At 50.5% G+C, this 12,578-nt stretch overlaps 1 protein-coding gene across 1 annotated transcript in view; it reads left to right on the top strand.

The window, feature by feature from the left end:
* ITGAD (integrin subunit alpha D) overlaps nucleotides 1–12,578 on the top strand; it is a 43,198-nt gene that overhangs the window by 5,804 nt on the left and 24,816 nt on the right. The window contains exons 2-7 of the mRNA XM_057299982.2: nucleotides 1,484–1,608; nucleotides 4,190–4,281; nucleotides 5,119–5,224; nucleotides 8,232–8,335; nucleotides 8,469–8,539; nucleotides 8,668–8,782. Of these exons, the coding sequence (XP_057155965.2) occupies nucleotides 1,484–1,608; nucleotides 4,190–4,281; nucleotides 5,119–5,224; nucleotides 8,232–8,335; nucleotides 8,469–8,539; nucleotides 8,668–8,782 (613 nt within the window). The remainder of the gene's footprint in view (nucleotides 1–1,483; nucleotides 1,609–4,189; nucleotides 4,282–5,118; nucleotides 5,225–8,231; nucleotides 8,336–8,468; nucleotides 8,540–8,667; nucleotides 8,783–12,578) is intronic.

Consider the following 12,578-nt stretch of genomic DNA (forward strand, 5'->3'; position numbering starts at 1 on the left):
GCTGAGGAGGGCGAATCGACTGACGTCAGGAGTTGGAGGCCAGCCTGTATCAACTAATAATACAAAAAAATTAGCTGGACATGGTGGCGTGCACCTGTAATCCCAGCTACTCAGGAGGCTGAGGTGGGAGAATTGCTTGAACTGGGGAGGCCGAGGTTGCAGTGAGTCGCACCACTGCACTCTAGCCTGGGCGACAGAGTGAGACTCCGTCTCAAAAAAAACAAAATTAATTTCGAGGCCAGGTGCAGTGGCTCCAGGTGCGGTGGTTCATACCTGTAATTCCAGTGCTTTAGGAGGCCAGAGGATTGCTTGAACCCAAGAGTTCGAGATCAACCTGGGCAACATAGTGAGACTCCATCTGTAGAAAACAAACAAACAAACAAACAAACAACAACAACAAAAAAACCAGAGGTGGGAGGATCACTTGAGCCCAGGAGTCCGAGGCTGCAGTGAGCTATGGTCACGCCACTGCCCTCTAGCTTGGGCAACAGTGCCAGACTCTGTCTCTTAACAACAACAACAACAAAAATTAATTCTACTTTAACTGTCAGTTTCATGATATCCTTCTATTAAGAAAAACCTTTTCTATCTGATGAACTATTGGCTAGGTTTTCTTTCTCTCTGCTTTTGACTAATGCATTTAATTACTTTCATTTGCAAACTCTATCCTTCTCATCAACTTTGTATTTTAGATGTGTCTATTGACAGCCTGGCTTCCCTCAGCGATCATTATGATGATCAAAGTAGATGAATAGGTAAAATTCAATGCAAATATTCCAGGGCATCTAATCCATACCCCAAATGGAAAAGGGGAGAATTGGAAGCCAGCAATTTGAACACATTACTATGGATGTATTTTTCTCATGCAGGGGGAAAAAGTGATTTGGAGAGAGAGAATTATGAATGCATGTGAAGAATAAAGCCAAATTTCCTGGGAGGAGGGGAAGACCAGGAGAAACAAAACCAAATCCTGGCTGTGGCCTCTAAGGCATGGGGACCTGGAGTTGTGCTCTCCAGGCAGACACAGCTCATTCTGGAGAAAGGCTGCAAAAATATTCTCCTTCACATTGATTTGAAAACAATTATTAAATTCTTGTTTTCTTATTTATCTAAGTGTAACTTTTTAAAACTTACTGAGAGAAGACGGGCACGGTGGCTCACTGCTGTAATCCAGTACTTTGGGAAGTCAAGGCAGGTGGATCACCTATGGTCAGGAGTTCGAGACCAGCCTGGCCAATATGGCAAAACCCCGTCTCTACTAAAAATACAAAAATCAGTCAGGCGTGGTGGTGTGTGCCTGTAATCCCAGCTACTCGGGAGGCTCAGACAGGAGAATCACTTGAATCTGGGAGGCAGAGGTTGCAATGAGCTGAGATTGCACCACTGCACTCCAGCCTGGGCGACAGAGCAGGACTCCATCTCAAAATAAAAATTAGTTAATTAATTAATTAAAAATTTACTGAGAGCTGGTGGTTCCTTTAAGGGTGGAGCCGCCATCAAGTCCCCAGAGGATGCCCTGAATTTGGGGGCATCACCTTCAGCTGCTGTGGACTCTGAGCCTTGGCAGCTCCAGCTCCAGGCCTGGGAGAAAGATGATTTCCTGGCAGCGTGCAGTGATTGTGAGCATTTGACTACCTTACTGCATTTTGCCCTTATCATTGCTCTCCAAACATGAGTGGAAAACAAAAAATTTTGCTGAGACAAGCGATAATATGAGTTAGGGAAAGTTGGAGAATTTTATAGTTGCTGATATCAGCAAATCGTGAGTTTCAAGCACTACTTACAGAAGGAAGTCCAAAATTAAAGGGGATATAGAAATGTGTAAAAGATGAGGTGTGGTGAAGATGGAGAAAATGAAGAGCTCTTTAAATTTCTGAATTATGAAGAATCACCAACAAATTATTTTGTGGTTCCAAATACAGGGAGAAGTTCACAGATCCACAGAACTGATGACAGGGTGCTGCCAGCCACAAACCTTTCAGCACAAGAGGGAGAAGGCTGCCACTCCACTTTGCCTGGGCAGTCTTTGTAAGGCAGTAGATAAGTCAGCCTCGAAGTTAGCAATCACAGCCCTCGGCTCGGTTTCCTGCAAAGGCATCGTTACTGCGTCACAATTAATTTCTTCTGTCCATTAAATGTCAGCTCTCAAGTAAATTGATGTAAAATTTTTGTATAGAAAACTATTTCATATTATTTGCACTTGATGTTTAATTACATTTTAAATATTTTGTTTGTTTCATTTTGTTTTGTTTTTGAGACAGAGTCTTGCTCTGTTGCCCACGCTGGAATGCAGTGGTGTGATCTTGACTCACTGCAACCTCTGCCTCCTGGGTTTAAGCGATTCTCCTGCCTCAGCTTCCTGAGTAGCTGGGATTACAGGCGTGCACCACCATGCCTGGCTAATCTTTGTATTTTTAGTAGAGATGGGGTTTCACAATGTTGGCCAGGCTGGTCCCGAACTCCTGACCTCAAGCTATACACCTGCCTCAGCCTCCCAAAGTGCTGGAATTACAGACATAAGCCACTGTGCCCAACCAAATGTTTTAAATAATTGTCACATATATATACAAAATAATTTATGTTATAGGTAGGGATCTTGTTATATTTTAACCTTCAAAGTATATTCCTAAGCTTTTAATTTATTTTTTATTTTTTATTTATTGAGACAGTCTTGCTCTGTCGCCCAGGCTGGAGTGCAGTGGCGCAATCTCGACTCACTGCAACCTCCACCTCCTGGGTTCAAGCGATTCTCCTGCCTCAGCCTCCTGAGTAGCTGGGATTACAGGTGCGCACCACCATGCCCAGCTAATTTTTGTATTTTTAGTAGAGACGGGGTTTCACCATATTGGCCAGAGCTGGTCTCAAACTCCTGACCTCAGGTGATCCATCCACCTCAGCCTCTCAAAGTGCTGGGATTACAGGTGTGAGCCACTGCGCCTGGCCTATTCCTAGCCTTTTATATATAGACCTTTTTTTTTTCACATTTTAAAGGAAATTTTATGTTTAATCATGGAATATTTCAAACATACAGAAAAATCACAGAAAATAAATAACAACCAGTCATTTATCTTCTCCCCAACCCCATGTAATAAATGTTAAAATATTATGTTAAATGCTAAATTTAACACATGCTAAAGGTTCCTGGCTGGATGTGGTGGCTCACGCCTGTAATCCCAGTACTTTGGGAGGAGGAGGTGGGAGGATTGCTTGAGTCCAGGAGCTCGAGACCAGTATGGGCAACATAGTGCGATCTCATCTCTACAAAAAACAAAAAAATTAGCTGGGCATGGTGGTGTGCATCTGTAATCCCAGTGACTGGGAGGCTGAGGTGGGAGAATTGCTTGAGTCTGGGAATTTGAGGCTGCAGTGAGCCCTGATCATGCCACTGCATTCCAGCGTGGGCGACATAGCAAAACTTGTCAAAAAAAAAAAAAGTTTCCTCTCTGCCCCACCATAGACAACCACTCTTCTGATTTCTATCTTCGTAGATGAATTTTGCCCATTCTCTAACTTGTATATGAAAGGAACCAGACATTAGGCATTCTGGTGTCTGGTTTCTTTCACTTAAGATAAAATTGAGTTAACCTGTGTTGTTGTACAGAACTGCAGTTTGTTCTTTGTTATTTATTGTAAAGACAGGGTCTGGCTATGTTGCCCAGGCTGGTCTCGAACTGTTGGCCTCAAGCAATCCACCTGCCAAGCTCTGGGACCACAGGCATGAGCCACGGCATCTGATCTGTAGTTTGATCTTATTTCTTGCTGAGTAGTAGCCCATGGCATGACTTTATTATTTTGGGTGTCCATTTTCCTCTGGAGGGGCTCTGCTTTTTGAAACCACACCCTGGCCTAGCTCCCCTTCTCCCTGCCTCTCTCCCGGCTCACATCCACATGCCAGGGCCTCTGCAGCCATTCTGCTTCCTGTCCTTCCACTCCTGTGGGACCTCAGAGAGCTACGGGGCTCCCTGGGTACCAACTGGCTCCTGAGGCCTGGGGGAGGGTGGTCTTCTGGGAGAAGGAAGCCAGGTCCCTGCAGGTGGTGGAGGGGGACAGAATGAGGGTTTTTCCCCAGGGTGTTGTTGGCCCCTGCCCCCACTTCTGTTCCATAATTAACCACGGCCCTCCTACCCACTGTGCCCCTCCTCCTGCTGCGTGGAGGCCCTGAATCATTATTTTAACTACCCCCTGGGAGGGTGAGCACCTTCTGTGCTCTGTCCCTAACCTTCCACTTCCCCTCAACGCGCTGCTCAGGGATGACCTTCGGCACTGTGCTTCTTCTGAGTGGTAAGTGGGGCCAGGGGGCTGGGGAGAAGCTTGGAGGAGTTCTGAGGGGACTCCATCTGGGAGGGCAGGCTGGGGGCTGGTGGTCGGCTCCAACCACTCTTATGAGGAGCTGAGGCAGGGGAGTGCTTCATGTGCGAGTGGCCCGGAGTCAGTAGAGTGTGACCTGAATGAAGAGGGGCTCAGGGGCTGTGCTCAGGTGGCGACTAAGCTACCTCTCCAGCTGGCTATGTTGTCCCAGGCTTCCCCGCTCCTGCTCATGGAGTCCCTGGTGTGGGTGAGAGAGGTCTCCCCAGCCTCCCCTGGGAGTGGAAGGCCACAGAAGCCACCAGGGAGGGGGAAAGGTTGGACATCACCTCCCTGGGCCTGTTTCCCCCAAGTCCTGACTGCACGTAGGGAAGAGTCCGCTTGCTGAAAACTGCATCAGAGTCACATTCACGTGCCATCAAAAATCAGGCTTGGCTGGGTGTGGTGGCTCACGCCTATAATCCCAGCACTTTGGGAGGCCGAGATGGGCAGATCCCCTGAGGTCAGGAGTTTGTGACCAGCCTGGCCAACATGGTGAAACCCCATCTTTACCAAAAATGTAAAAATTAGCCGGGCATGGTGGCGTGCACTTGTAATCCCAGCTACTTGGGAAGCTGAGGCAAGAGAATCACTTGAACCCAGGAGATGGAAGTTGCAGTGAGCCGAGATCGTGCCTTTGCACTCCAGCCTCAGCAACAGAGCGAGACTCCAGCTCAAAAAAAAAAAGAAAAAGAAAAAGAAAAAGAGGCTGGGAGGTCCTAGGGATTGGGGCTTCTTTAACTCCCAGCCTCCCCGCCCGCCAAATATTCTTAGTCCTGGCTTCTTATCATGGATTCAACCTGGATGTGGAGGAGCCTACGATCTTCCAGGAGGATGCAGGCGGCTTTGGGCAGAGCGTGGTGCAGTTCGGTGGATCTCGGTAGGCCCCACTCACCCTCCTTCCCCAACCTCCACTACATCAAGTCCTGTGGATGGGTACACGTGGGTTACCCCAGGGAGGTGTCCTGGAGGAAGGCCAGCAGGGGTGAGAAGTCTTTCCTTGGCTCCTTGGAGGCCCTCACATCAGCACCTATTATTCTCAATCCCAGGAAAGGCCACAAAACTCTAGACAAGACCCTACCTTACCGCGGGAGGGAAGCCTTGAACCTGCCTTCCAGGCAGGGCCCACTTCTTGGGGCCAGTACGGTCACACAGGGCCCACACTCATTGACTTTGGAGTTTAATGTTCTGCCCTTGACCTCTTGAAATTCCTGATTATTTTTATTTTTATTTTTACTCCAGCTCCGTTACCCAGGCTGGAGTGCAGTGGTGCAATCACAGCTTACTGCAGCCTCAAACTCTTGGGCACAAGTGATCCTCTCACCTCAGCCTCCTGAATAGCTGGGACCACAGGTGCATGCCATCATGCCTGTTTTTTGTTTTGTTTTGTTTTACTTTTTACAGAGATGGAGTCTTGCTATGTTGTCCAGACTGGCTGAACTCCTGGGCTCAAGCAATCCTCCTGCCTTGGCCTCCCAAAGTGCTGGGATTACAGGTGTGAGCCACCCTGTCTTGCCAATTCTTAAAAATTTTATCTGTGCATTTGTGTTTTGCAAGTAAAGAATGATGGCAGGGCTGGGCACCATGGCTCACGCCTATAATCCCAACGCTTTGGGAGGCCGAGGCGGGCAGATCATCTGAGGCCAGGAGTTTGAGACCAGTTTGGCCAACACAGCAAAACCCCGTCTCTACTAAAAATGCAAAAAAAATTAGCTGGGCATGGTGGCAGGCATCTGTAATCCCAGCTACTTGGGAGGCTGAGGCAGGAGAATCACTTGAACCTGGGAGGTGGAGGTTGCAGTGAGCCGAGATTGTGCCACTTTACTCCAGCCTAGGTGACAGAGTGAGACTCCGTCAAAAAAAAAAGTCATGGGAGAAGGGAGATGCACTGGGGGTTTGGAGCCTTAGCTCAGCAGCAGCCCCACCTCCCACCGCCTCCTGAAGGGTGGTGAAGGGGTATCAGCTGCTGGCTCCCCCACCCATGTGGGAGCAATGACCGCTGCTACCTTCCGCCCCTGGCATGAGCTGGGTAAAGTCAGTTAGGGGCGCTCACCCTGGGAGTACCCCGAGGGAGTGGGACGCTACATAGCAAATAAAAAACGCCAGGACAGGTTGAGGAAGAGAGCAGAAGAAAGGTAAGAGCCCCCCAACCCCAAGAGACCCCACAGTTTTATTTCAAATTGGGACCCACAAATTATGAACCTGCCCCCACTTCCAGGAGCTCACATTCTCCTGTCCCAGAGAGTTCAAGTCACAATGTGACACAGGTGTCACCAAGGTCTGGGGGGCGCAGGCAGGGAGAGAGCAGACCCAGGAGGGCTCCATGGAGGAAGTGGTGCTGGCAGTGAGCCCCAGTGGACAGGAAGGCTCAGTTGGTCACGAGGAGCTATAAGAGGTCACCGAGCTCCCACCGCGCACCCCTCTCCCTTCCTCATGTGACTGGCAGTCTGGGGGGATGGAAGCAAGCACCAGGCACCAGGGTTTTGTTTTTCTTTATTTGGAAATGTGGTCAACTGAGGTGCACAAATCTGAAAGACCCAATCTGATAAAGGATACACATGTGCGTGCCTGGGTGAGCCCCACCTAGGTCAGCTGCTCCTGTGTAAAATCCCACAGGCACAGGGCTGCCGTGGACCCCTTCTCATCACCCAACATCCCCAGAGAACCCCTGGTCAGACTTCTGTCACCATCAGTTTTTCGGGCCACATTTTAAAAAAAGAATACATTGGCTGAGTGCAGTGGCTCATGCCTATAATCCTAGCACTTTGGGAGGCTGAGGCGGGTGGATCACCTAAGGTCAAGAGTTCGAGACCAGCCTGACCAATATGGTGAAACCCTGTCTCTACTAAAAAATACAAAAATTAGCCTGGCGTGATGGCAGGTGCCTGTAATCCCAGCTAGCTGGGTGACTGAAATAGGAGATTTGCTTGAACCTGGGAGGTGGAGGTTGCAGTGAGCTGAGATCACGCCATTGCACTCCAACCTAGGTGACAGAGTGAAACTCTGTCTCAAAAAACATATGGGTTGATGGGTTACACTAAAGTTTTGCTCATCGTTTGTATCAGCAGGTTCCAAACTGCTACCTCTCTAGCCAATGCTCAGATTTTCTTCACAAAGCCTTAGGCATCCCCTGAATCATGATGCACAGGGATTGTAGCTTTCTGTAAAGGAGCGGCACCTAGAAGGAACCCTCACATGGCCATTTAATGAAGCCTTGCTTGGCGCATTAAAATACACCAGTATCTGTCTGCTTTTCTCACCGGGGTGAGGAGATTGTGGGTAGTGAGAAAACATTTCCAAAATTAAAAAACTTTCCCACTCAGGGAGTTTTGCAAATAAACCCTTGACTCTACATAACTATAGATATAGTTATGGATCCTAGTACACTGCTTTACATTGGCCAATTGAAATTGCTTATACAATAGTTAAATTGGTCCAATGAATTACAGAATCAACTATTTGTTTTGAAAGCACATGTCTTCAGGAAATCGTTCCAATTAACTTGAGATGATCTTATTTCTTGGGTGGCTCAAAATAATGGCAACTCAGAAACGCAATGTGCTTACCCATGATTGGGAAATGCCATTTTGGTCTTTAAATAGGTTTTTTTTTTTTTTTTTGGTGAATGTTAAAAAAAAATTTCTAAACATAAATACACACATACGTACGTATGCACACTCAAAACCAAATAAACCCCAGCATGGCCCCTGGGCATCTGTGAGTTACACTTGGGCCCTGATTTCTGAATATTCTGCCAAGTGGCAAATGCCAGGAATTTCCCCCACAGAGTCTCGCTTCCCCATGGAGGGACACTTCCTCACCCCCAAGTGCCCGCTGCTCCCACCCCTCCTGTGGCTGCAGTGACATGGCCATGGTTGTGTCTCCAGACTCGTGGTGGGAGCACCCCTGGAGGTGGTGGCGGCCAACCAGACGGGACGGCTGTATGACTGCGCAGCTGCCACCGGCATGTGCCAGCCCATCCCGCTGCACAGTGAGTGACCACCTGGGAATTGGGCCCCTCAACCCTCCTGGACCCAACTGTGCCCCCGCTTAGCTTCCAGTCCAGACCTTCCCCGCAAATGAGTGTGTGCTGTGAGTGAGACCCCGCGTGTCTGCCCTTGCAGTCCGCCCTGAGGCCGTGAACATGTCCTTGGGCCTGACCCTGGCAGCCTCCACCAACGGCTCCCAGCTCCTGGTGAGTGAGTGTCTTGGGCCACGGGGGGGGGGGGGGGTGCGGGGGGTGTTGTTGGGGAGGAGGCTGGGGCTGGGGGTGAAGGAGGAGGGGCTGCTAGGGACTCCTGGCTCACAGGCTTCTGCCTCCAGGCCTGTGGCCCGACCCTGCACAGAGTCTGTGGGGAGAACTCGTACTCAAAGGGTTCCTGCCTCCTGCTGGGCTCGCGCTGGGAGATCATCCAGATAGTCCCCGACGCCACGCCAGGTAGGTCCCTGGCAGGCCATGGTTCCCTGTGGAGCACATGCTGGCACTGAGGGTGAGCAGGCATGAGGCCTGTGTCTGGGCCCCTGTGCCCTCCCTGGAGGGCCGAGTGTGGCTAGGAGAGAAGCCAGGAGAAGAGGGTGGCTCAGGCAGGAGCCCTGCTGCTCCAGGGTAGAAGTTCTTTGCAGGGTTTTTCTTTATATTTTTTTCTTTTTAAGACAGGGTCCCTGCCAGGCACGGTGGCTCAGGGCTGTAATTCCAGCATTTTAGGAGGCTGAGGTGGGTGGATCACCTGAGGTCAGGAGTTAGAGACCAGCCTGGCCAATGTGGTGAAACCCCTCTACTAAAAATACAAAACAAAACAAAACAAAATAGCTGGATGTGGTGGTGTGCGCCTGTAATCCCAGCCACTCGGGAGGCAGAGACAGAAGAATCGCTTGAACCCAGGAGGCGGAGGTTGCAGTGAGCTGAGATTGTGCCATTGCACTCCAGCCTGGGTGACAAGAGCAAAACTCCATCTCAAAAAAAAAAAAAAACCAAAAAACAGAGTTTCTGTCAGGCTGCATGCACCACCACACCCTACTAATTTTTTTGAGACAGAGTCTTGCTCTGTCGCCCAGGCTGGAGTGCAGTGGTGCAATCATAGCTCACTGCAGCCTCGAACTCCTGGGCTCAAGTGATCCTCCTCCCTCAGCCTACTGAGTAGTTGGGACTGCAGGTACATGCATCACACCTGGCTAATTAAAAAAAATCGTTTTTGTAGAGATGGGGGCCTTGCTATGTTACCCAGCCTGGTCTTGAACTCCTGGGCTCAAGTAATCCTCTGCCACAGCCTCTCAAAGTGTTGGGATGACAGGCATGAGTCCTTGTGCCTGGCCTGAGGGGTGAAAGTTCTGATGGAGGCAGAGAGGAGCCCCACTGTGCGGGCTGTAGAGGGCACAGCATCTTCCAGTTGCCAACAGGTGCATGGCCACTTCTTGAGTTTCAGAGGAAGGACCTTAGTGTGGTAAAGAACGTGGTGAGGAAGATAAATCCATGAGGGAGGTGTTTCTTCTGGATGGTTCACTGCTGAGCTTCCAGGATTCCCCAAACTAACTTTCCTCTCGAAGAGGAGCAAATGACAGGGCTGCGGAAAATGCGATGTGCAATTTTGTCAGTGCCCATGTCTTCCACAGAGAACAGGGCCTGGGGACACCACCATGACATCTCTCTGAGGGTTGGTCTGCATCATGGTGGTTCCCAAGTTTGTTTTCCATGGGCACCAGGCTTCATTCCCTTGAAGCTTCATTCCCTCAAAGCCATTCAGTTTCCTCATTGGTAAAATAGAGCTCAATAATCAGGGGGTTATGAAGGTGAAAGGGATTGAGGTGCATAAAGCACTTGGAACCCTGCCTGGCACATAGTATGTGATAGCCCCTCTGACCCATCTTCCAGCTGGGGACTGCATGCTGGGACTGGGAGGAAGATACAGGCAAACTGTCTCATCTGCCGTGCGAGAGGGAATGCCAGGGGCTGCTCAGGGTGCTGACCGAGGGTGGGGCTTCAGACCAGAGAGGCCATGATGACAGGCATGCTGGGCCTTTAGACAAAGGTGGAGCAGCAGCAGAAACATTACCAGAGCAAATGGTAAGGGTGGAGTCTATGGAGGGGACCAAGGGAAGGGGGAAGGGACATCCAGGGCTCTTGGGGGGACCGTGCCCAGCCTGAGATGTCTGCGAAGTCAGGTTAGGGAGGTGGCACTTAAAAACAAGGGGTAAATGTCTTCTCACAGCCATCCGTGGAACTCATGAGGTGGGATGCCTGATGCAAATGGGACTGGAGCACAAAACTGGTGCAGGCAAGGAGGGTGTGGGTCCAAGTAGAAGGGACCAGGGTCCACTGAGGATCACCTGTGTGCCAAGCAGTGCTGAATACCTGGTATGAATCACCTTATTGCATCCTCACAACATCCTGGGTGGTGGGCAGGCCCATTCCCATTTTACAGATATGAAAACCAAGGTTCAGATAGATGAGTTCCATTGATAGCAAGAGGCAGAGCCCAGAGCTTGAGCCATCCTTGCCTGATTGGTGGGGTCCTTTTTCAAAAGGATAAGTCCAGGCTTCTGCTAGTGGGAGACCAGGGGATACAATAAAAAGACCAAGAAACAGAAGAGACATTGTGAGAGGATTTGCCACAGACCTGGCCTGAGAGAGGATGAGAGGGTGGTTTCTTGATGCAGCTGAAAAAACAGGCACCACTGCAAGATGTTGGCTGCCCAGATGTGGGCAAAAAACGGGGAGCTCCTGGGGGGATCTGCAGCCTGCCCCATGGATGTCAAGATTTGCTGGTGATTGAAGAAGCAGGAAGGAAGTGACCTTCTGTTTCTCCCCAGCACCCTTGAAGCACCAGTGGTTGAGCAAGTGGGGTAGGGGAGAGGAAAGAGGAAAAGGCATTTTTTTTTTCTGCAGTGGTGGGCAGGGGGCAGAAACCACAGCCCTGTGGTGTGGGCCTCACACCTTAGTGCTCTGGTGGCCTGATCTCCCAGTGCCCTGCGGGCAGCACAGGATGTGGCTGCTGGTGGAGGTACCAACTGGGCCCTGAACACAGGCCACACACCCCCCATGAGCCTGGGGACAGCATGAAAAGTCTTATTTGTTCATGTGCATATGATGTGCCCTCACGATTGCAGAGTGAACTCCACAAACTCTGAGGTCACTTGGGAATGTTCTTTTTTTTTGAGACAGAGTCTCACTCTGTCGCCCAGGCTGGAGTGCAGTGGCACAATCTTGGCTCACTGCAGCCTCCACCTCCCAGGTTCAAGTGATTCTCCTGCCTCAGCCCCCCAAATAGCTAGGATTACAGGCACCCGCCACCATGCCAGGCTAATTTTTTTGTATTTTTAGTAGAGATGGGGTTTCACCATGTTGGCCAGGCTGGTTTTGAACTCCTGACCTCAAGTAATCCGCCCACCTCAGCGTCCCAAAGTGCTAGGATTACAGGCGTGAGCCACCACTCCCAACTGGGAATATTCTTGGGTGCCGCACCCATGGGAGCATGAAGGGTGGATGCAATGCAATCATAACAGAGGCCCAAGGTCAGCACGGGGGTGCTTGCCTGTCATCCCAGTGCTTTGGGAGGCTGAGGTGAGTGGATCGTTAGAGCCCAGGAGGTTGAGACCAGCCTGGGCAACATGGCGAAACTCCGTCTCTACAAAAGGATACAAAAATTAGCCAGGCAAGGTGGCGCACACCTGTAGTCCCAGCTACTCAGGAGACTGAGGTGGGAGAATTGCCTGAGCCTGGGGATGTCGAGGCTGCACTGACCTGTGATCACACCACTACACTCCAGCCTGGGTGACAGTGAGACTCTGCCTCAAAAAGACAAAAAATGAAAAAACCAGAGGCCTCAGCCAATGCCTGGGGGGCTCAGAGTGCAGCTGGCCCTTCAGACGCTGAACCAGTCATCGGTAAAGGTTTCCTCCAGGGGCAGGAGGTGTCCCAGTGGGCAACAGTTCCCCTCTGCCTAGCGTGATTCCTGGGAAGGGACTCAGCTCAGAGCCAACTCCACGTAGCTGGAAATAAGGACCTCTGACCTGACTGGGGGTAAGGTGGGGTCTGGGGTGGATCCCTGCCCCGCCCCCACAGCATCCCTACAGGCATATCCTACAGGCCTCGAAGGTGCCTGGCACGTGGTGAGAATGGTGCCAGCGGCTGACCCTGGCAGAGGGCCAGGACTTGTCTCCAGCACCCATGTGCGTGTTGCTTTATCCTTGCAGTGATCCCACGTGGTAGCCACTGGTATTACCTTCATTTTACAGAT

The sequence above is a fragment of the Pan paniscus genome, chromosome 18 (genome assembly GCF_029289425.2).
Source record: "Pan paniscus chromosome 18, NHGRI_mPanPan1-v2.0_pri, whole genome shotgun sequence".
Taxonomy (NCBI): domain Eukaryota; kingdom Metazoa; phylum Chordata; class Mammalia; order Primates; family Hominidae; genus Pan; species Pan paniscus.